General features: G+C 35.7%; 3 protein-coding genes across 4 annotated transcripts; 2 read left to right on the forward strand and 1 right to left on the reverse strand.

Moving 5' to 3' along the window:
- The first annotated feature begins 781 nt into the window (after window positions 1–781).
- LOC124221288 (tetratricopeptide repeat protein 12) lies at window positions 782–5,758 on the forward strand. The gene is made up of 4 exons (XM_046631156.2): window positions 782–1,288; window positions 1,421–1,618; window positions 2,913–3,305; window positions 5,520–5,758. Exons 1-4 carry the CDS (start codon window positions 1,192–1,194, stop codon window positions 5,582–5,584), a joined length of 753 nt encoding a protein of 250 aa, XP_046487112.1. The 5' UTR covers window positions 782–1,191; the 3' UTR covers window positions 5,585–5,758.
- On the reverse strand, window positions 2,941–7,872 carry LOC124221287 (UPF0415 protein C7orf25 homolog). 2 transcript variants are annotated; one of them, XR_006883784.2, is made up of 4 exons: window positions 7,601–7,872; window positions 6,131–7,141; window positions 5,750–5,901; window positions 2,941–4,286 (listed from the first exon to the last, which is right to left on the reverse strand). XR_006883784.2 is itself a non-coding variant. In XM_046631155.2 (3 exons), the coding sequence occupies exons 1-3, from the start codon at window positions 7,748–7,750 to the stop codon at window positions 5,815–5,817; spliced, it is 1,248 nt and encodes a 415-aa protein (XP_046487111.1). In that variant the 5' UTR covers window positions 7,751–7,872; the 3' UTR covers window positions 5,676–5,814. The 2 variants fall into 2 exon arrangements, 1 of the variants encoding a protein (XP_046487111.1); XM_046631155.2 differs by lacking the exon at window positions 2,941–4,286 and having other exon boundaries at window positions 5,676–5,901.
- A 692-nt stretch (window positions 7,873–8,564) lies between these two features.
- On the forward strand, window positions 8,565–23,578 carry LOC124221551 (zinc finger protein 346). The gene is made up of 9 exons (XM_046631670.2): window positions 8,565–8,622; window positions 8,771–9,297; window positions 16,349–16,735; window positions 17,504–17,577; window positions 17,673–17,828; window positions 17,907–18,001; window positions 18,191–18,525; window positions 18,644–18,712; window positions 18,811–23,578. Exons 2-9 carry the CDS (start codon window positions 9,252–9,254, stop codon window positions 18,963–18,965), a joined length of 1,317 nt encoding a protein of 438 aa, XP_046487626.1. The 5' UTR covers window positions 8,565–8,622; window positions 8,771–9,251; the 3' UTR covers window positions 18,966–23,578.
- Window positions 23,579–24,615: the final 1,037 nt, after the last annotated feature.

A 24,615-nucleotide genomic window follows, 5' to 3' on the forward strand; every position in this document is an offset into this window, starting at 1 on the left:
CAATCACAAAATTTGTTGGTTGTCATTTTTGTACTTACCGATTTCTTACATCCTTCCAGACGAAGATCAAGGAATCCCGAACAGACTTAGGCGTATGAGTAATGACATAATACAAATTACAGTCACAATTTGCATTCGACTTCGATTTAATTATAAGTCGTCAAGTCGAAATTGTATTTTTATAATTAAGCTCAATTACATTATCAACTAAACCTTCAAATTCTAATTAAAGTTTAATCAGCCATCATTGCCAATCGATCTACGCGTTGCGATCCTACTGATATACGAAGTAAAAAAATTATATTTTCCTCGAAATTTTATATCTTATTGCTGTTCATAAAATTCAGCTGAAACTGCGATGTTTAGCTGAGTCGATTTACTTTTCGGCAAAATATTGCTTATTAATATTGTTTGCATCTTTAATGTTGGATCAAAATACTCAAACAAAGGTAATACTTTGCTACACCTTGTTATATTTATTCGAAATAAAATTGACTTTTGTTGCAGCAGCTGAAAGCGCCTTGACCGAGAGTGCTTGCAGCAGTTTTCTTGGGGCATTACCGGATCAGAATTTTGCAAAAACCTTGGTGAAGAGCCAACACCGGAAGCTGGCTTTTCACGAACCGAGGCCATGTGACATCTGCAACCGGGTTTATAGGGATGCGGCAACTCTACGACAACATACCTTCACGATGCACTCGGCGGGAACACACGTTTGCGGTTGTGGCGCTTATTTTTACACGAAGTACGACATGCTGATTCACAGAAAACAGGCTCATTTCTGAACGCCCTCGCTTATAGTGAGCCCTAACGCGTGTAAAAAGTTCCTAACTCGTTAACGGCGGTAATAACATCACCAAATCAAATTTGTGAATATACTATATTACATATGTATGTCTGTAGTGCATAGGCAATTATTTACGTAACTCGTAGATCACTCGACAATGTCGACTTATATTTATATGTATAAAAAATTTCCGTGCTACCACGGCGAAGATATAAGAAGTCATTCTAACCATAAGCGTGTCCTGGATGAACGCCTTTGATCAGTGAGCATCGGTTGCCGTGGAGATCAAGAGGGTTGTTTACTGAACATATTGCGACCTGCACCTACTGCGTTGCAAAAGAAGAAGCGAATATTCAAAAGTTCCAGCTAATTTTCGAAAACAGAAACCGTGACAGGAACATAGAATGGAAGTCGATGAGGAATCTGTGAAGAGTGTCATACGGGATTCGAGTGCGACGGAAGAGGAATTTCAAAATTTCATGCACCGTGTACATCAGGTTGGTGAGTGATTTCAACCATGCACTTACATGGGCATTCTACAGATTGGTCATATTCACATAATAAGATTAAGTATCAATATTTATGTTGTATGTATTCCGCATTTTTGCCAAGTATAATATTCTGTCATTTCAGAGAAAATCGTGAAGAAACTTGCGTCAGACAATCCTCAGGAACAGAAGTTGGGCACGATGCTCGCTGACGAAATCTTGGACCCGAAAGTGACGACGGAAATTTCTGATGTTGGAGAGTTGAAAATCAAGAGCAGCCGAACGGTCATTAACAAAATACCGCTGACCGAACAGGAATCAGACCCAAACAAAATGTCACAAGGTGTGGAAATTTTTCATGGGCAATGTAACATACTCCGCATGTGTTAATGCAATTCAGCGTAAATTTTATGGTTCAATTTGGTTCTTGGTAAATGATTGTAAAGAGTGAGAGTGCGGTGAAGATATATTTTTTTAGTTCTTTAAACTAATTACAATCTCGCGATCCTGTGAATATTTTGGCTCCTTCTACCGACGGACTGAATCTTTTTTGAAGTAAATATTCAGTATACTTACTAGAATCAACCATTTTTTTCATCACCTAGTTACAGTTATGAAAAACACAATGCAAATATGCATCGCAATCCGTACTGGTTTTAATCGACCTAGCTAGTCGGCCGGGTACCTGGAGGACCAACAGTGAACTATTTTTCCAGGTATTCTTGTCATTGAATGTTTTTCATGCATAATAAAACGAAATTAATCAGCAAGTAACGACTTACTTCGCATAGTGGATTGGGTAGTATTTTTTTCCTTACGTTTCAACAGTTTATTTTGTCATAGGAGACCCTGAGGCTGCGGAAGGTTCGATGCGTGATATCGAAATTGCAGGATTTGAAGGAATATGGTAACCCTTACGAACTTTGTTACTCGTGTAATCGTTCTTTGTCGTAGAAAAAATCGCAAAAATCTTGGGGCAGTTTTTTGAAAAAAGTCTCATTTTTTCGACACCACGAATATCAAAAATTCCGCAGTGCCTCACATGAACTTTTTTGTGAACCGCAGGCTGTTCTGTCGGAACACCTGTTCTGATAGAAACATAGTATTTCGCTACTATTACGACTCGCTCCCGGACGACTAGCTTCAACGTAAATAAAATCGTTAGTGAGGTATTCACGTAAGAGCACTGGAAAATAATTTCTAGTGAATTAAGAAAAACATGGTATTCCCAAAATACGAGTCCAGAAATTCAAAAAGTTACTGTGTCTGTTTCTGAACTGTACTACTTGATGTTGGCCAAAAAAAAATTTGTTTTTCCGACGCACACAAGATATATATTTACATATACGTATATTTAAAGGTGAAAATGACTATGTTTTGCAATTTAACCTTTTGTTTATCTTTAATGACTGCCCAAGTCGACAACATTTCAAGGCTGCACTATTACCTATTATTTAAAATATTATATTTCAATTTTTCAATGTATCTAATCGTATAGCATTTTTAGCTTCTTTTTTTTTACTGAGGTAAATTTAAAAATTATTACCTCACAGTTGATTATGTTAAATACATTAATCATAAAATTACAAGTGACATAAAGAAATGCAAATTACATTTAAGGCCATTATCATTTTCAGAGGCGTTTATGAAGAGTGTAGAAAAGGATGCAAAACAAAGGGCAGAGGATAGGAAAATCAGAAATGAACGAGCAGATACGTTTAAGAGGATCGCCAACAAAGCATTTAAGGAGCAGAATTATGAAAAGGCTATTACTTACTACACCAAGGCTGTAGAACAGAAGAAAGACTCCGCTATGCTTTGGAATAACAGAGCTCTTTCTTACATGAAATTGGGTCTGTATGAAAAAGCTCTGCACGACTGTGACTGGGCTCTAAAAGTAAACGAATATAACATCAAAGCACTTCTGAATGGCGCCAAGTGCTACAAGTTTTTGAGGCAATACAAAAAATTTGACGAATTTATTCACAGAGCTAAAGAATCAAATCCTGATCTGATTGACTTTATTGATGGTAAAAAATTTTGACTAAGAATATAATATCACGAATTGATGGCTTAAGAGTAGAATAATATAAAATATATCCAGGAGTGTCGCTTTAAGTCATCAATATGTTCCTGATGAAAATCTAAAACGAACGTTTTTTATGTTCGATGGGAAATTTGTCTTTAGCGAAACACAGCCGTTTGAAATTGGCCAATCTGTTAATATTTGATGACTCAGAACAGAACGAGAACAGGGCAAATCGTCATTTGACCATCATGTACTTGGCAGCTATCCTGAGCCATCGGACGCTACCGTATTGTTCATTTTCAAACTGCTGTAAGTCGCCAACAATAAATTTTCTATCAGAAATCAGAAACGTTGCTGTTGAAGATTTTCACAAGAAATACATTGATAGCTTATAGGGACAACAATCCTGGGTCACCAGGTATATAAAAGAACATGATGAATTTGGATACTGATTGATTTTTGCAGACATCTGCCAACCAGAAAGGCACGAAAACGTTGAGTTAAGGGATACCCTACTGTGACAAACGACAAAATACGCTAATTTTCAGGAATTAATTTCGGAAAAATTACTCATGCAATATTAATATTTTATTGATATCAACACATGTACCCGTTACGAAGCGTATTCAAAAATTTTTATCGGAAAAATTAAAATTTGACGAAAGATACGTCGCTTCGCGTGTTTCGATGATTTTCGTGCACGATCCCTCGGTGTGCATGATATCGCAAGTATCGTTGGTCTAACGCAAAAAAAAAAAAATGCTTGTTAACTACATTCTATTGGCTATCGGCTGCAAAGCTTTTTTACTCTTTAATGACAAAAGAAAAACCTAGATTTTGTTCGACGCTTCTGCCTTTTTTAAAGTGAAAAAATAAATCATTTTATTTTGATAATTTCACAGTAGGGTAACCCCGTAATTTAAAATTCCAGTGTGCTTTTGTGGCAGTGGTGCCTAACCTTCAGGCTTGCAAATGGTCATATCTGAAATCAAAAGTATCCTGATTTATTTGATATGTGTGCATATCAATAATTCTTCCTCAAGTAGAAAGGGTTCTGAATTTTTATTCTTAGATTTGACCCAAACATTTTTTCGAGCTATTTTTTGTAAAGTTGAACTATATCCCCAAAGCGATTTTTTTTCTGTTTCACTTAGTGAGTTTGACTAAACAATTACCAAAAATTTTAAAAAATTGAAAATTTCCATAATATATTGAATTTGATGTATGTTTTTAGAAGAAGAAAATTCAAAAATGAGCAATTTCACTGTTTTCCTGACTTAACACGGAGTAAATATTTTTTGATTTGTTATTCATTTTTTTATTATAACCATATGAAATGAAACTGACTATTGCATACAGAATTTCCAAATATGTTAGTTAAATTGATTTTCACTGATTGTAACCTGTACTAAATTGGACTAAAATTTACAAACATAGTAAAAAATGGGAATAAATTTTTTTAAATTAATTTTTATTTCAACTTTTTAAAAATTGTTTTTGAATTTAGTACAGACAGTGCAATTCAAATCGACGAAAGCAAATTCAACTGCCACATTGGGAAATTCTGTATGAAATAGTCAGTTTCATCTTAGAAAGTATTACTTAAAAAATGAATAACAAATCACGAAAAATTATCCTATGCGGACTTAAGGGTGAAAAGTTTTTGGTCACTTTCACTTTTTTTCGAAAAATGATAAAAATTAAAAATGGCCTATTACAGAAATCTCCAATTTTGCGTTTGAATTCGAAAATCTCCCATAATTATTTTTATCATGGGAATTCGACGATATTTTCGAGTAAAAGTTAACATTATACGACTGCAATTTTTTTCCGAAAGCGAGTTATTTTTGAGAGATAAAATTTCGTAAGCTGGCAATGGGTAATCTTAAAAATTTTTGGTTATTCATCCGTCAAAATCTATAAGTGCAAAAAAAAAAAAAAAACAATGACATGTAGTTTGACATTGGAAACGGTAACTAGAAAGCTATTTTTCACTCAAACCTGACACTCAAAATGCAGAAAATTTTCGTCTTGCACGAAAATTATGTACACATACGTGGGTATTTTCCTGACTAGTACAATGTTGAACCTCGCATCTCGATATTTACCTTTCCTTTCCCAATAGCGTTTATAAAAGACTGGTAGGAAGAATGATTTTTTTCGACAACAGTTTCGTATTTTGTTACGAAAATTCTGATGTTGGTTTTGTTCACAGAATTCGTGGAAAACTTGGATAATGAGATAAAAGCTCCACTGAGACAAGAGGTGGGCTACGAATAATATTTGTACAGAAGTGATGAATAATGTCCGATGTTTCAACTGAACAACGAGATTACACAAGGCATTAATTGGAGTTTTGGTGGTCAATAAATATAGTACAATTTATTTGTAACAAAAATACTTATTATGTCACAATTTTTTACAATGCAATAACGAATTACGTACGTGTATAAATATTGCGAGTTGTTTTTATTGGCACCCATTTTAATCAATCTGGTTGATGTGGGATGTCACGATAGATTTAATCTCTGGGCATTAATTTCTTTCATTTCAGATAACGATCTTGGTTCATGTAGAAAAACTGAGCATTCAATTCCCTGAAAGCAGAATGGCATAGTTATATCTCAGAATTTCCTAATTTTAATAGAAAGCAGTCATAAGTAAAGTTAGCATTAAAAAAAAGTGTGGAAACGTGGTTGTTATGCTTAAAAAATTATTTAGGCTTTGAAAATAACCCCTACTGTTCAATAAAAAATCGAGCAGCAGGTGCGTTTTAAATTTAGCTCCTTTGACAGAGAAGTCTATGCATAATTCCAGATATATTACCTGCATCCTGGCTGCTCTGACGAACCCTTCATTAGCCGACACAGTGATACTCTTCATATTTTCACCAGTTGCAAAAACGAGCCTTGACCGATCCTTGATTCTACCACCAAGGGGTAACGCCTTCATAATCCTGTCACAAGGATCGTCAGGAACGATCGTCACCTTCCTCATGAATTCCTTACTTCTCCGAGATTCATTAGGGCCTCCAATAACACGAATTATGTTTGTAAAATTATCATAGGCAGTGCGGCAGACGATTAATGTCTTGCCCTGGAAAATTTGATCAAGAATCGGTTTTACAGGACGGCTTCTTTCCCACTCTGCTTGCATGGTCAACAGAGGTTCACGATACTTAAAATGCGTATGCCCATTCACCATGTTCGTAACATACGCCAATAGAGTAGAAACGTCCAAATTGAGAATTCTGATCTCCTCTATTTCGTTCGTGTGCACCGAATTAATTGGGTCAAGCATTGCCACCTCCTTCAGCTCTCCCTGATCATTTTCACAGTCTGAGTCATACATATCTAAAGCTGAGAAATCAAGTTGTTGTGTATGGTCCATCAAGAAAGAATTATCCAGGGACGGAACTTCTGAGCAGGAAATATTTTCCCCCTCGACCAAAACTCCTAGATGTTTCAATCTGATAGCTAATGGGGTTTCTATCCCATAGGCAAAATGAAAAATGACCTCTGGTATTTTGTACATGTGTGGATGGAGGGCAGCACATTTCAGATAGGCTGCCGCTTGATGCAGGACAGACTTTTGTCCATATTCCCCATTGCCAAGGGATATTAGCGTCAAAGCTCGTGCATTTCTTGCTATGACTTTTACCCAGGTTGATCCATTGTTATCGACGATGTCGACCTCCAGTCGAGACTGTTCAAACTTGAATGGTTTGATAACACTCACCGGATTCTTAGAGGCATGTAGACGATCTACCAAGGCGCTAAGATGGATTAAATTTGTACTTTGCAAATGATCCTTCTTCACATTCCCGGTCGATTGTACCTTTTTCAAACCGGATAAAAATTGTTACGCCTGAGCAATCATTGCGAAAAGAAAGAACTCCTTCTATGTTTATAAATCTACTTTAAAGAGTAACTATAATTCCAAATTCACTCAATACTTTCAAGACTCGTGGTTGTTACTTAGATTAAGAAGAACTATTCTGAATGAACTATAAGATAGCCGTGCGTAGATTATTAGATGTTTGATCGCTTTATTTTTGAAAGCATGTGACCCAACGTGAAACCTCATAAAAATCAGAAGTAATACACACAATAAATTGCTCTCATTCAAACTACGTGAAACTCATATCTCTGACTCGTTTAAAAATCGCGCGATCTGAGCGTTCTACATTACCGACTGTACATCTAGCTCTTGTAATCAAATAGGAACTGCGGCTTTTTTTGCAACAAAACCGACCTTCAAATCTGAAAGTAATAAATCGAAGTCGCGTAAACTCACTTTTTTTAAAAATCGGATTTCCTGATTAATTTTTCTGGCAAACTTGTCAACCCCTTCGACATGTTCCAGTAACTTCAAACCTTCTATCATTTGCTTGCCGCCTTGAATTCTTTCTCCAAGTTGTTTTAGCAACTCTGTATTCTCATCCATGACAGAACACAGCACATCCGCATGGACTATTTTGACAGAGTTCGGGAAAACCTTGGCATAGTGTGATTATAATCATGTGTTTACTGTTACAACTATTCACTACTGAACAATTATCGAGACAAGTACCGATGCACGTAGTAGTTTGTAAAAAGAGTACGGGACTCGCCGATAGGTTTAGTGGATCCGCTATGCGGATTGGTCGCAGTTATTCGTGGGATACTTCCGTTCTTCAAATATGTCACATAGCAGTCATGTCGAGGAAGTGTCAACGTTAAAAAAATTATCGTCATTTGAGTCATATTCCATGAAACTTCTATTAATATTAATATACATCATATAAGTTCCGTTTGTAATAATTATATCATAACTCAATACATGCGACGTTACTTTGATAGGTCGAAAATTCAAAACATTCGCCCATGTTCAAAACTCTATAGTTTATTTTTGTATTTTTTATTCTTGGAAAGATTATAAGTTACATATAGATATTCAACTACGAGCAAAAAAAAAATGATAGAAGATTTTCACTTTCTTTTTTTCTGTACAATGTTTCGACTGGCTCGACCAATTATCTTCAGTGCAAATAATTAGAAAATTTTACGATAAATGTTATTTCAGCCCCGAAGATATGGACTGGCTAAGCCGGTCAAAAACTTGTACGGAAAAGAAGAAAGTGAAAATCTTCACTGACTATTCATTGACGAGCTGAGAATTGTTTGGTAACAACGGAATTTTTACGTAGACTTCATCCGGAGTGAGAAGAAAAACAAAAATCAGTATATCAATAAGTTTATAATTGCATTAACTGAAGATATATGAAGATGATCTGTATCTTCATTTCTAACGACCGAAGTCTTCCACTGGAAACTGGAGTAATTATTCAACATCCTTTTTAATGCTAATTTAAATCACAACCTCAGGGTGAAATGAGAATTAACGAAAACTTTAGGTCTTATAATGTAAGGTTTCATTCCGTGACATGACGTTATTAAATAATATCATACTTTAAAAATCTTTCAGTTCAAGCGGTTACAGTAGCTGACGTTTGAAAAGTCGCGCGCCTTAACATGGTGGATTTTGTTATATGGCTCATGGCACCTGATTGGCTCTCAAATTTGGCTCGCCCCGATTTAAAGGGACCCTAGTCGAACAACAACGGTCGGCCATTTTGCAATTAAAGTCGATACTGTCGGTCGGCAGGCCGCTTGTCAAACACTGTTAACCTATCATACAGCTCAATATTTTTGATAGAGATAAACAGTAGACGCCGGGCTATCACCGAGACGACGGTAATCACTCGAGACTCTCCGCAAATCTGCGTGAAATTCAAGAGGGTTAGATGAAGCAATTGGCAAAACGAAACGTGTGAAGATATTCCAGCGATTGGAATATACCGCCGATTCAGTATGGGGTTGTTGAATTAAAGACCCTTGGATTTTCAGTGTACCTGCAGAAGGCTAAACGATCCCTCAGTTATTGGATGTGAAACGTTTTTGCACTAATGTCAGGGCCAGTGACGAAGACCATTGAAAATCCAGAAGTTCCCGGTAAGTCGTGACGCAATTAATTAAGCCTGCTGTATGCATAACAAGTTTGTAAACGATATCTACACAGCGGCAGCTGAGTACCCGGCATTAATCGACTCGGTAAAGAGCTTCGCATTGAGTTGAGTATTGTATATAGTTAGGCGTTCGCTGTTACGCTGCGTGCGTTATTAAGTGTATCCGTAAAACACAAACGTACGCATTTGGGGTGGGGGTAAGAAATCAGAATGGCCAGAATTCCGAATTTAATAAACTCGAATAACAAATATGAGCGAACAGATACTGTCAGAAATATTACGCCCCGAATGGTGCCCGATAAAAAGCTGCAGTTTACCTAAAATGTATTTAGTAGAGGACTCTATTATCCGAACCCACTTACTTCAGAAAACATTAATCCAAGAATTCAGAGATGCAGAATTTAATAATGTATAGAGTCAATATTCCAGAGAATGAATTTGTTGAAAGTTTCATATTCTCAAATGTCCAAATATTATAAAAATAAAAGTTAGAACTTCATCATCTAGAAACAGCGGAAAACAGATATCCAGAATGTCTAACGGTCATTATTTAGAATCGTACAATTCAGAAAGATCAGTATTAAGAAAGTAACCGTATAGATGGCTTACCACCAGAATTTCACATTCCGAGTCTATCCAACTAATCTATTTTGACTTGTAAAATCTTTTATATACAGAATCAAAGAAATTCTTTACTCAATACTTAATAAAGAAGAAAGAACGCAATGCAAGTGGACAATTTTGAGTTATTAAAACTGTTAAGTTATATAGCCCTTTAGAGTGTGGCCAACGATGTGCCTGTCTTCTGATATATTGCGATTGTTCATTCTGACGATTCTGATATACTTATATTCTGAGCCTTCTATAAGATTACTACCAGGAGTTCTAACTGTTCTGATTCTTGATCCTTCACATTTATGAATTCGAATAGATAAAAAGTCTACTTTATGATCCATCTGCAGGTTATTTATTTGTGTTTGTGAGCAACCGCATTTGACTCATTCTGCTAATGGCCTTTCGGAATTTTCATCAGTTGTGTATTCTAAATTTGATGACTTCAAATTTCGATACTTTTGTATTCTATTTCCATTATTTCTGGCTTAATGCAGATTCACCACTTTGTTCTTTCGTGATTGTGAGTTTTCGATATATTTGTGTTCGGAATTCTGACCATTCCGATCTTGGGTTTCTCTGATTTTTTACCCGCTCCTACGCATTTGTACGAGACTTTTTGCGAAACCGTAAATTGCCGTTATAAACACAATATAATACTCTGCACATTATACATAACGCATGCAAAAATGTCAGAATTTGATGTTTGCATCTACAATCATGTTATATGTCACAAATTCATACACGGCGCAGCCTGTATGCGTATCATGTATTGTACCGTGGCGATTTAGAACGGCCCGTCACAAGGGCACACAACTGACTGTAATTCCCAAAAAACGCGTCCCTGGCGGGGTACTCCGAGCGAACTCGATACAAATTAGACGATAAACTACTAGTAACCAATTTTTTCATTGTATACTCTGTATTTCGCGGTTCAGCGCAAGCGAACAAGTTACTAGTACGGGAACGATCCCGACCATCGAGGAATCAACATCATCCCTGATGATTCCGAATCATTCTCCCGATGACCTCATCTACCGACTACCCGACGTGCAAACCCTTCGACTGCCGGCGTATAAGCATCTATGAGGAGCATTCAAAAGTCCTCCCGACAGCAAAGTCACCACTTTTCCCGAAGAAGTCAGCCGCCCGTTTTCCCGGATGCCGTGAAGATGAGAGTTCAGGGTCGCCCGAGAAGCGCATTTACAACTTCTCAGCCAGGCGCTGAAGCGATTCTTAATAACTACCGTTCCGCTGGTTGTCATCGCCGTCAAGAGTATCCAGAGGACTCGATACAGCGTTCCTGTCGGCAAGGATCACGATTACATCGTGGGCAGATGTACATTGCCCTGAGGTGCGTTATGCCGTCGCTCTCCAGGCGAAAAACTTTGGCCTGGAGAAAATTTCCTCGGCGTATCTTCGCCAGAGGGTCCCCAACGATAGGCAACCAGCTGGTCGTAATGTGCCTCGGCTGTAATTCCGCACGAGCAAGTGTAATCGAAGAAGTCACAGGACGAACGTTACTCAGCATCTACCGGTAATCTCCGTAAACGCGTCGCGTATTCACAACTGATATTCGACGCGAATGGGATGACCCAATTATGATTGGGAACAAACGACGAATCAACAAAAAGAAGCGAGGAAAAAAGAATCGACCTCCGACCTCCGTTTATTCTACGCTCAACCCGCCAGGCGACCGCACGTTCCTACTCGATACAACTAGAGATTTCCTTCGTTAAATTCTACTTTCCTTTTTCTTTCTTGCTAACGTTTCTTTATCGCTAACATTTCTCTTACTACCGTTTGCATTATCGTTAAATTTCTTTTTATTTTCTTTTCCCCTCACATTTTTTTCTTACCTTCTTTGCTACCGTCAAGTTTATTTTTAATTAAATTCAGTGTCTGTGTGCTTGAGTCACCGGCTAAGGTAAGGCTTCTGCCGTTAAGTATCGTATCGTTACGAAGTTGTTCGTACCTTCTCTTTTCTCGTATTTTACTTATTTTTTTCGTTGCATTGTGTGATGCCAGTATCGTTGTGAATAGTGGTCCATGCATCTGAAGTGCTTTGAGCGATCGAGTGACTGCATGATTTCGTTGATTAATTAATTTGGTATCGTTGAGCGACCTCGTAACTATCGAATAAGAATTCTCCCGTATATTTGAATTTCCCTGATGTTCTTGTAATTTTCTCTTAGACTGCTTCTGTAATTTCTATCGTACTTTTTTGAGCTATCTCTTATCCTTCTTTGTTCTTCATTTCTGTACTGGTAGTGCTTATTATATTTAATTTACCGTACAGCTTATTGTATTTTATTTGCTATTGTGCATGAATTTGTCGAGTAAGTCGAGTTGGTTGGAGTACATCTAAGTGAAGATTAAGCACGAGGTTGAAGTTAGTAACGTTACTGCAACCATACATGTTGAGAAAAAATCGTTTCTTCGCAACTTTAGGACTGTCTAAACTTTAGTAAACCGTAAAAAAACTAAACATGCTCACGGTTTGTAAAGCCAACTCCTTGAGAGTCATCCTAAGTTTGTACATTAATACACTTTTTTGTTACGTTTCGTTACGGTAACGTTACTAACTTCAGCGTCGTGATTAAGCCGCTAAATATTACTGTACCTTTTGCCATTTTCTTGTTAATGATCCTTTATTAATTATTACCCGCCACATTTTTCATATTTTTTTTGTTACTTCAAGTCTCATTTATTATCTTTGATTTTGGCGCAATAAGGTGTATTCAGTGTATTCCCTAGTAATCTCTCAACATCTGTCCAAGTTTTGTAATTTTTCGTAAATTATATGTAAAAACTCTGTGAATTATCTCTTGAATTTTTAAATTATCAGTTCAATTATCTATCGATAATTTTTTCGTCACTTGGCCCCCACAATTTACTTCATTTGATGATTTCTCATCTAAGCTACCGATTTTTAAGGCTTATTAATTAACGTCAATGTCTCTTGCCAGTTACCATCTACCGCAAATTACGTCTAATTCTTTTGTCACTACTCACGAGCGTTCCGGGCTATCGTCAATTTCAACAACTTCCGATTTCTATTAAAGTCCGTACTTTCTTATTGCAAATCAATAGACTAATAATTACCGTAGCGTCGTTCTTGGAAAAGTGGGTAAAATCATGTCGCTCAGTGACGTATAGTTCTAAGTAGATTTTTGTATTATATCGCTTGTACCGACCTGTGTCTAATTTTCTCTGCTAACTATCATCTTTTATTAAAAGCTATCGTTTGATTTTATTCTTCCGAAAATTGGAAAATCCCGCGAACCACTATTATTCGATTTATTAATTGTTATTGACTTGTTAAATAAAATCTAGTGAATTATTGGTAATTCTTGTAAGCTTTACTTGACTGACTGGAAACTTGTAAATCGAATCAATAATGTACGACTGATTGACCTGTTAATCTCCTTTGAATCCTTTGACGTTCGATGGAAAAACAATAATTGAAAAGGGTGAAAAATCGATTAATTATAAAAACAAAGAATCGAAGTTTACGATTAATCGATTAATCGCACAGTCTTAATTTTTTAAATAACTATGCCATAGTCAGTACGCGAATTTTGTTGTCACAGTCAATTGATCGGCAATCGATCGAAAAATGTTCAAACATGTAAGTTCTTTACAGTTTGATTTTTATAAAATTTAAATATTTGTAACCTGGGAATTTGGAAATTTTTAACTCCTAACATTATAATCGAAATTGATTGAGTCGTATTTGTTACTTGAAACCATGTTTATCGTTGCAATTGGTATGTCAATAAATCTTTCTTTGAACGTACTAATGTACATTTTTGGACTATTCCACTGTAATGAACTTATTAATTTACTAAAGTAATGAATACTTATGAACTATTAATGAAACTTCCAACTGTTGAATATATCCTGATACACATTGCAGAGGAGAATTCTTTTACATCGAAATCAACTCAATCAAATTGAGGACTCTTCTTTGCTCAAGACGTATCGTAGTTGAGTCGGCCACATTCTATTTATATCTAAGATTTTCAGTAGGGTTCGTCAATAGTTGAATTGAATATAAAAATTATGAATATGAGAATAATGGTATTGTAACAATTCTATACATTACTTGGCCAAGAGTGACAGCTACAGACTTTACTTTAGAACGTTTTATGATCGACTGACTAGCTGACCGTAATCCTTGCTCAGCAAAGCATCTCCTTTTCCTCTCTTATATGCGTGTGAACACATTCGTATTTACCTTTACACGACGCGAGAAGAGTTAAGTTTCAGATACTTCAATAATGTTGCATGTAAGCGGGCCATAGACGATCATATATTGGTGTTTAATAGATTTTTAATTGTTGAAATTTCATGTCGAGTTATTTAGAATGTCAATACTGTGTGCATAACCTTTTGCAACAAATCATGAATCCGTTAATATATTCATGCTATCATCGCTTCTGTAAGGTGTTTCCGATAGAGAATCCACCGATCCAACTATTGCTTGTCGATGGAACACTTTTTTTCGTACAAAAAGCGATAGAATCTGATAGGAATGAGCAAAAAGTGGATGTTTAAGCCATCAGAAAATTTCAAGCGGGTGGAATTATTTGCTTGAAACACTGTTTGATTGGCTATAGCGATAGACTGCTGCACCCATCGCACCTGTTACTGCAATATAAAACGCCTTCCGAGATCATTAATCATCCTCTCAGATCGTATCTTTAGTATTCCACGTCGTATGCTTTCAAATCAGGTCGTTTGAGTATTTCAGATGTGTACGTATGCATGGGACTTTCAATACAATGGAACACTCTTCTTTCGAATGCGATTTCTAATGAAGATAATGATGATAATTACTTAGGATACACCAATCATCGCTATGCCTCAACCCTTCACTATCATATATATGAGGCATTCCATACCAACTGGATCTGGGTCTCTAATCCTTGACCTCTCTGATTTGGCTCGCGATCTTTTATGTGATTGTTTCGACACCGGAAAATATTAATATTTTCCGAAATTTTTTGAATCGATGTCAATCAGTTACAATTTTTGAAACGATAATATTGATCAACAGGATTTAAAAATCTGAAATAAATCTAAAAAACCATGTGTCAGATATCAAAATTGTCAAGCCTTGAGCCAAAGTCGTCTGACGTTCCCTTTTTATTTTTTTCGAAATTTTCTCAAAAGAAACACAAAAAAGAATTAGATCGATGAGTCAGTTTACTATGGGTGGCTGCTTAAACATTAATTTTCATATGTCAGATCATATTTTTCATATTTTTTAGATTATTCTAAAGTAATTAATTATTTGCAACTTTTAACAACGAACATTGGATTGAGGCAATTTAAAAATCTGAAAAAATTCTCAACAGCGTAGTGTTATATATACAAATGTTCAAGCAACATCCCGTGGTGGACTGCCTCTCCATCTAATTTATAGAATTTTTTTTCGAACGACTTTCTTGTCGGCAAAAAACTAAGGCCTTTAGATCTGCACACCAAAATACAGGTATCCTTATTTTATAACCATCATCCATCACCAATGATTTATAGAAGTTTTTATCGTCCTCTGATAAGATAAAACCATCCTAGATAATTCAGGTTATTTTCCAAGAAAAGCATTTACGATGTCAGTAAGCATTGTCATTCACATATTAAGTACAACAAACATAAAAAACGTTAAATTTGCTAAATATGGCAAAAGAAACGTTTTTTTCATTCCACCAGATATATATATAACTCCAATTACTTTTTTCATCTCTTTGTACTTGAATCAAATGACGGTCTCTCGACCCAAAAATATATTCCATTCGCCATATTTCATCGCCATATTTGATAGATTCAACGAATCCTTTCCCCGTGTATATCGCGTGGCTTCTAGACATCGTGGAGTGAATCCAACGTTTATACTTATTACATCCGCATGCATTCTTACGCGGTATGAAATTCTATTTTCTGTGCTACCTCGTGTCAAAAACGAGAATACTGTGCAGTTTTTATAAGCACTAGTGCTTAAAATTCGACTTTTAAACCTTAGTGCTCATAAAAACTACAAAGTGGTCGGATTATTAACGGCGGTATCGCAGAAAAATTATTTGTGTTATGTGTGGATGTAAGAAATTCTTGACTCGTGTGAGTTTCGCGCTCACCTTCGGCTCGTGCGGCACTTTACGCTCGTCAAGAAATCCGTATTTTATGCGCACTAGCCACGAAAATAACTATTTCGGTTACTTCAATTCTATCACAGCTATAATAAATTCGAGTTAATTTCACTTTGAATAGTGCGTAATTACCCAAATTGGCGGACGTTATCTGATCGTTAAGCACATTCGACGCAGCTGTTAGATGTAGCATTGCTACAGGTATAAAATGAATATTAAGAGACAGCAAGTTAATTTCTGTGAATGTTAATGAACATCTTTATTATTGTACAGGATTAGAATGTTTGCTACCACCTCGGCCACCCCCGCTCCCTGGGTCGTTATCGTCGACAGAAGCGAGCGTTGTAACGACGCAAATCAAGCTTCCTCAGCAAACCGAAGAAAATGCTTCAGCAACAACCGGCACGGTGCTGGCGCCGAGTCAATTTCCAACTGCCGCCACTTCTCCTTATTATATCCATCCCCCGATGCAAACGCAAAGTTCTCCCACCCCATGGTGGGTGCCAACGGAAGCAGATTCCTCGGAACTTTACGACTCGCAATACGCGCAATGGTACGAAGCAACTTACAAAGTTCCTCTTCCAGCTAACCTTTCCGGCAAAGCTAAATCCAAGTATTACAAACGCAAGAGTGAATTCATTGACCCCGCTCAAGATGCAGGTAAATTACATCGCTCGTTAGATTTTATTACTCTTTTGTATTGTATATATATGTACCTATTTTCTTTTCAAACTCATCCGAACTGTCCGATAACCAGCCAAATGTTCTCAAAGTTTTTCTTTATTGCACCTCGACTATTTTGCAGCACTAGGGAAATTCAAGATGGCCGCAGCTACGCTGAGAAATATTTCGTTTGTTATAGTTACTAGAAAATTCTTGTCAAATGGGTATCGTGGAAATAACAGTTTAAATATTGTTGGAATCACAAGAAAATGTGGTACAAGTGACTATTTGATGCGATTATAGTTCTCAGTACTACATTTTATGGTTATTGCAATGTGGAATCTGGTTGTATAGTTTACAATATTTTTACACTTAAATAAGGTCTCAGTACAATTAATTGTTGCACCATCATCAAATTATTGCAACAATTACAAGAAAATATAGTACGAGTGACCATAATCAGAAAGAATACGTATACTAGATTTTCTGGTTCCATCTACAAAATTGACTTTCATTTTGTATGAAGAACTATATGTTTTAGTTATAGTAAAAAATTAATATAGTTAAGGACTGTATTACAACCACAACTAGAATTTTATCTTTGTGATGAAAAGGGAAAGGCGCGGAATTTTACGAATGTCAAGGAATCGGATAATTAGAAAATTTTTATTCTCCTTAAAGAATGAAAGAACCGTTGCATATTTCGAAAATATTGTCGCAATTTGATAATTCATGTTGATAAATTCATCTTTCTTCTTATTCCAGAGAAAGTTGCAAGTGCTCAAAGGGAACTTTCCGCTCTAATGAAACCGCTAAAATGTGACTTGTGCAATGCAGTTGTAAGAATAAATATTGTTACAATATATTTTTGATAATCAACTTTGTGAGAGGTTCATTTACGAATCCTACTTAATATTACTGTATCAAATTACAGATGAACTCTACGTTGCAAGCAAAGTTACATTACGATGGCAAACCCCATCAAAAGAAGGTATCTATGTTCCTAAATCAGAGCGTGAAAAAATTGAAAACTGAAGACAGTGGTCAAGTTTCCAGTACAACCGAAGCGGATTGGAATACCTACTGCGAGGTAAATTTCCAGAACCTAATCAGGTCTTGTATCAATACTTAAAACGAATCATAAAGCATTTGCCACTGTAATTCACAGATCTGCAAGACTTGGTTCACCTCGCAAACCGATGCGACACAACATTATGCTGGCAAGAAACATCTTAGGGCAGCTAATGGTGGCCCACGTGTTAGGTGAGTAACAAGCCGACATCAAAAATCAATTAAACACTTCCACTTACAAGTGATTCAAAAAACCATAATACGAGTAATGTCAGTTGAACAAGAGAGAATAATAGTATGTCTGTAATATTATGTAATACCATACGTAGTGGAGGCACAGTTTTGATGTTAAAGTAATCTTATTATACCATTTTTTTAAAGGACATCAAAAAAGCAGAATCAGAATCAAGCCCCGATAGATCCGAGTGGACGGTTTGGCATAGGGATAGGTTTTCAAGCTGAACCACCAGCCCCAGTAATAATTCCGGCAGAAGCTGCCATCGTTGTACCTGTTGTATCTCCTGTACCGATACCGACGATTGCTGCAGCAGTACCAGTCAGTACGCCTCTCTATACGGCTCCATCTTATCAAACACTATTGCGCTGTGACCTTTGCGGTGTTTCGGCAAATCGAAAAGACCAATTAGAAACACATCGTCGAGGTGCAAGGCATCTCAGGATGCTCAGAATGAATGGGCTTCCAGTACCTGACACAGGTAAGATCTGTCAATTTCAGAAACAGTAATTTGTCTTTTTGTAATGGACTCGTTACTCTAGTCATACAGACTTTGACTTTAATTTTTTACATCTCTCGGTGACTTTGTTATTTTGCAGTACCTGAAGCTGAAGTGGTCCCTGTTGTTAGTGGACCGCTAGATTATTCAATTTATAGAACCCCATCGGGTAAGTTTTAAGTTGAGAACATTTTCACGTTAAGGTCCTTTTAGAAGTATAAGTACTTATTCAGAGCCAAGATGTAATCCTCCACTTTTATCCATCAGGGCAATACTACTGTGCACCTTGCAACGTTTCTCTAAACTCAGAGAGCAGTTTTGCACAACATGTCGAAAGTAAAAAGCACAAGAACCAGCTAAACCCAAAATCACCGTCCACTGCTGCCAATACTGCAAAAAAAACAAGGTTTAAAAAAAAGTAGTCCTTTTCCATTCGTTTTAATCGTTAATATAGCCACATTTTATTTTCTTAGTTTATGCATCCTGAAATGATTTATATTTGATGCACGCGGTGCACATTTTTGCTGCAGACCGCTCAATATCTGCGGGAATTTTCTTAGCAAAATCTCCATTGACAGACTATAGTCCAAAGGTATTTTGCGGAGTTACGCAATAAATACGGGCAGCGAAAAGTATATTACCAAAATTGGGTGGCAGACTTCAATGGTTGAATAGAAATACAAAACTGACTCATATCGTTGATTAATGAAATTTATTAATTAACATTTCATTGGAAGTCTATAGTTTTAATTTTAAAATCAATAGTATTGTGTATTTAAGTGATATGAGTCAGTTTTGTAGCATTTGTAAATTAATAACATCATTATTTCAAACGGTTCGACGTTTGAGGCCTGATAACTCCGAAACGACTTACCTTACGCAAATCTTTATTCAGATCTTTTTTGTAGAGCGTAAAATTTCCTACAAGAATATGTTTTGTTTATATCTTCACACTGATTCGTTTTCGAGCAATAAAATTCTAAATTTTTGAAAAATTTTTTCCCATGTTATTTAAATGGGAAATAGTAAATTGAGAATCGCCACCTCTAAATAACAATATTTAGAGCTCATATTTTACCGAGGTCATTTTTGAGGGACACTCGGAAGATTTTTCAATGTTCTTCGAAAAAAAAAAAAATAGTCGTTTTTTTTGAAACACACTAATGTCATATAAACGTGTAAATACAGTAGCGTAAATATAAGCCTCACTGTCTTATTTTAATCAATACTGCATGTTTGGCTGTTAAAGCGTGAAGCTGTTACCTTCATTTTCATGGAAAAGCTGAATTTTTTTACCTACAAAGTTGGGGAAATGTCGGGGACCTTAATTTCAATTGACTTTTCGTCACTCGTTGATTATGGCAACTATAGCTTCCGATATTTTCTCGGTAGTCACTCCGAATTAGCGTAACTAATAATCAATTGATGTATTTCATACCGTTGTAACTACTCGTTCAACAAAATATAGTTTTCAAAAGATATATTGTTTCAGTCATGAATGCTGCGCATTTTGTTTGGACGTCACTCGTATCTCTAACTATTTTTATGAAAAACTATTACGTTATTCATATATTATGCAGTTGGCTTATATTTATGATTAGTTGAGATCTATTGTAATTAGTCGGCAAGCTGAGTTACCACTCACATTGTAAACACCTGTGCAATAGCTTTCGTGCGGATTGGATCGTTGCGGTTTATTATCTACGAGTAGTAGAAACAAACGACAACTATCAATGGTGATGAAACGAGAACGATAAAAGTTAATAAATAAGTGTTCAATAAAAAGTTGAAAAAAATCGTTGAAGCCGTTGCAACGGTGATGTAATATAATAGCTAATTATTTTTCAATCTCATGACAAAGTATGATACATACTAAGTTACTTGTGTTATTTATAATTTAACAAAATTTACTAGTGTAAGTCTTAAAAACAGTTTATAGCCTACCTAGACCTTCACTTCGAGGATCTGAATTGCTTATAGCTATATACGTGTAGTAAGACTCGAAAATCACTACTGTACAATAAAAAAATCCCGTGTTTTCAATAATAAATTTTATCTAGATATCATTTAAATTCTCAATATTTGCACAGAGGTTGAGATAAATTTTAATACCGTAGCTGTATTTCTCAAACGTGTATTTAAATCTAACAGAAATTTCAGGTCTGTTTCACCATCAAATTTCTCACTAAATAAAAAAACAGTTTGAAAAAAATAATCAGCAGCTTCCTTTTCTATTTTCAATTTTTGTTTTTCGAATGTATGGGTCAAGTCGATGCTCTTTTCAAAGTTAATTTTCTTTTTCATGCCACATTCACATTCTAGTGCATGCTTTTTGTCACGCGCTCTACATTCAAAATTGTTTACAAATCAAGTTATGTTAAATCCTATATCAAAATGCCGGTGCGGCATCCGAATTGTTTAAAATATTATACTATTATTGGATTGAGGAGCGTTCGAAATAATGTTTATTGTTATTGTTATTATTATTATTATTAGTGTTATTACTGATTATTTATCGGCAGAGCACGATTTCAATTTCAACGTTATCCAAAGGCGGAAAAACGTCGCCGCTTGTGCGTATTCACTTCGTTCAATCACCAATAGATTACGCTACCTCCAATGACCAGCCGGAGCAATAATTTTTGCCATACGATTAGTTGGAACCTTCATTTTCATGGAATTTTGAATTTAATCAATCTACCCATCAGTAGTTCACAGTTTCTCTCAGAAATGCGTATTTTGAATAGACAAGCTCGTGCTGGAGTACAGTTCAAAATTATAACTTAAATTAATCTATCGTTGATAGTCCAGAATATAATCGTGCAATGTCAATAAAATTAGCACTTGATAGAATATTATCGTTGTGTATAAATTCTATTGGGAGCAATTTGAACTTTGCCGTTACAAATTGATCAGAACGAAGTAAAAATTGGGACTATAGTAATTCAAATTCTTTCACCTCCGACGCACAAGGAAGGAACTGGTGTTTGCGCCTTTGACATTGAAGAGCGATCGATTTGTTTCATGCGTGAAAATAACCGTGACAATATACTTGTCGGAGTACAAAACTGTGGTAATCAACCACCGATGATTGCTTTACTGATATCCATGTGATAAATAACATAAATTCATAAACCTACCGTCTTTCCTGTGTATGCAGTGCTTTCATTGAAAACTTTTCAATTTGCAACGGAATTTTGAACAAAAAGACAATACGAAACCTTCGGTTCTGTCTTTCAAAGGTATATACATCTGAAATTGTAACAAATTACGTAATGAAGAAAATGATCCAGGTGAACACGAATTAACTGAACTGGTAGTCAGTCACTTTTCTCACTTTTGGTCACTTTTTTCTTAACGCAGTCACTCTTTGTTACTTTTTCCAAGAAATACTCTTTAACGATACTTTTTCGGTCGTAATTGAGTTTCGTGCAGAAAAAATTTGGCTGCACAATTTTTTTTCCACTAGACAAGATCCTGTTTGTTAAGTATTATAGTATTTTCAGCAGAAAACTTGGCTTCAGTTTATTTTCGGAAAATCAACTATGGCCATTTGGTTCATTATTTCTGTATCGAAATATTTTGCTCGAAAGGATAATAAGTTCGTAAATCAGAATTATTATTCACTTGTAACTCATTTACAGCGTTTATCGTATACAGCAGGGCGGTTCAGAAAGAGCCTTTTTTAGATTTCGCTCTTTTCCGAGATTTTTGCACGTTTTCACTAAAAAATAGCTCACGTAAAAGGGCTGGGCTGAAGTAAATTTTTTATTAATGCCTCAACGACGTTGACATTTCGAAAAGAGGCTATTTTCGGGAATTTCAAAATGAAAATATCTTAAATCCACCGTTGGCTATATTTTGAATGACGAAACAAAAGTTTTTGTAAAACCTTAGATACGTGGAATTTTTCTTTAGTATCGAAAAATCTACGTTGAAATTCGTAAAAACTAATGTTTTCGACTTTCAAATAATAAAACATTTCCCTGTTCTTTATTTCTCTTGTTGCTTTATAGTGAAGAAGAGCTCGCGCGAAACCCGAGGAATGTAAGCCAATATGAAGTAGTGCCTCATCAAATTATTATTTTTTTTCTCAAGACTTTAGGAAAATCCTTATAACGTGACGTTTATTGGTTTTCCAAAATATTTTTACTGAAAAATGAATTACGTGTAGTAAGAAAATGTGAAAAACAAGAAAAGCCTGTACATATACAGTGACATAACTGAAAATAGGGCTATTTTTACGAGATTAATAACGCTGTAGTAACACTTTTCGTTTAATTACTGTGCAATTATTAATTCTGATCTGTCACTTTTCTCACTTTTTTGAAACGACTTGACTACTACCAATGCTGTCAGATTACATTGGATAATTGAAATTCCGTCCGATTAAATTTCTGTCAATTATTATTCGTAAAATAGGACACTTGAAATGATGAAACAAATTGATTCAGCTCTACAGCGTCAGTAGGAAACTTTTACTGGACATAACCAGTGAAATGAATTTTTCCGGGAACAGGTTTTCCTTGTTTGCTTTGACCCCGTATTCATGGTTGTTAATTACACTTTTCACCATGTATTGTTATAAAAATATACAAAGAAATATAACATTCTCTATGCCTGAATAATAGAAACCAAATTATTGGACTGTATAACGGCATATAAATAGGTTGATGAGAATTGTTTTACTATATCACTGAACTGCAAGGCTGCCACTTTATCTGAAAAACCTGAGAATAGACAACGATTTTTTCTTACCTGGTTGAATCATGGTAAAGTTTAGGAATTTCGTGCGTGATTCAGGTTCGAATGAAAAATTTAAGTGTAAATGAAATGCGAAGTCTTTGAAACAAATAGAAAATAATACGTAACGATTGATCATATTTCGCCGTCCATCAATTTAATTTTAAAAGAGGCAAAAAGTATCGCAAAATTATAATCCTGAATGTGGAGAACTTGTAAAAATCGGAGAATTTTACCAATTAAAAGTAGTAAGAACCCTGTAGTACATTTAAAAGCAATGGTTTTACTTATATGTAAAATATTTTGTTACCAGGCGAAATCTCAAATTATACAATCAAACTTATTCAGACGTGTCAGTGAAATAGAGAAATACTCGATCTGATTGGATTATATTCACATGTTTCGCAAGAGAACCTCGTTCGGTCTCCATCCCCGACCTTGACCAAACGTTCCACGCTTTTGAACAAGGTGCAAATACTCGATGTGTATTATCTCGTATCTGCAGAATACCTCGTTGACGGGATTGATTCAACGCTCAAAGGCCACACATTATCTTGATTAGCACTTGTCGTAAACATCTGAAAAACATCGAGCTAAAGTTGGTTGAATTTGACGTTGATACCTATACGATCTTAGGGCCCGATTCTTATTCCAAATCTAAATTATAAATCCTGAAATTCAAAACGCAGGTGATTTTTTTGAAAAATCGAGCTGGATGGTACGCGAAAATTAGTGTCGTGAGATTTTTGGCGTCACTGAATCAAAACCGGAGGTTAAAATTTGAGAAATTAAAAATATGGGACTCAAAATTCCAGTAGTGATATTTCAACATCTATTCCGGTTGAATAAAAATTGATGTCTGAGGGTTTTTCTAGTGTTTGCTTTTAATTCCGTAGAATTTTTTCAAATGGAATTTGAACGCTATATTACTTGATATGAAACACGTCTTATTCAATTAATCCCGTAGGCACCCGTGGACAACAAAGTAGTCACGAAGCTCTTGAGCGTATTATTTTCAATAATATATATATATAATTTTCAGTGGACAGTAGATAATATACTTTCTTGTGACCTCGCCATAATACATTAATTAATGGTATCAACGATATTATATGCATATTGTAATATAAAACCCGCAAAAGAGGTAAAAATACGGGTGTAATTTAGCCGGCAGGGGTGTGTCAAAATTGGCAAACGAGTAGGTACTTGAAATATTGAGCGGAATGGGGCGTTGAAAGGAATGTTAATTTTTTTCTCCAATATTTTATTCAGAGTTAGCCGGTTCGCGTTTAATCCAACGCTTCTGAGAAGTTCTTCAATTAAATAAAG

The sequence above is a fragment of the Neodiprion pinetum genome, chromosome 6, assembly GCF_021155775.2.
Source record: "Neodiprion pinetum isolate iyNeoPine1 chromosome 6, iyNeoPine1.2, whole genome shotgun sequence".
NCBI lineage: Eukaryota > Metazoa > Arthropoda > Insecta > Hymenoptera > Diprionidae > Neodiprion > Neodiprion pinetum.

Bases quoted from the DNA above. Each gene is read 5' to 3' on its own strand.
- LOC124221287 (XM_046631155.2), bottom strand. From the start codon at position 7,750: ATGGATGAGAATACAGAGTTGCTAAAACAACTTGGAGAAAGAATTCAA. The intron at 7,142-7,600 runs GTGAGTTTACGC...GGTTTGAAAAAG, and splicing joins AAATCCGATTTTTAAAAAAA to GTACAATCGACCGGGAATGT. The intron at 5,902-6,130 runs GTAATATATCTG...TTCTGCTTTCAG, and splicing joins TCAGAGCAGCCAGGATGCAG to GGAATTGAATGCTCAGTTTT.
- LOC124221551 (XM_046631670.2), top strand. From the start codon at position 9,252: ATGTCAGGGCCAGTGACGAAGACCATTGAAAATCCAGAAGTTCCCG. The intron at 17,829-17,906 runs GTAAATTTCCAG...TGTAATTCACAG, and splicing joins ATTGGAATACCTACTGCGAG to ATCTGCAAGACTTGGTTCAC. The intron at 18,713-18,810 runs GTAAGTTTTAAG...TTTATCCATCAG, and splicing joins AATTTATAGAACCCCATCGG to GGCAATACTACTGTGCACCT.
- LOC124221288 (XM_046631156.2), top strand. From the start codon at position 1,192: ATGGAAGTCGATGAGGAATCTGTGAAGAGTGTCATACGGGATTCGAGT. The intron at 1,619-2,912 runs GTGTGGAAATTT...TATCATTTTCAG, and splicing joins CCCAAACAAAATGTCACAAG to AGGCGTTTATGAAGAGTGTA. The intron at 3,306-5,519 runs GTAAAAAATTTT...TTTTGTTCACAG, and splicing joins TCTGATTGACTTTATTGATG to AATTCGTGGAAAACTTGGAT.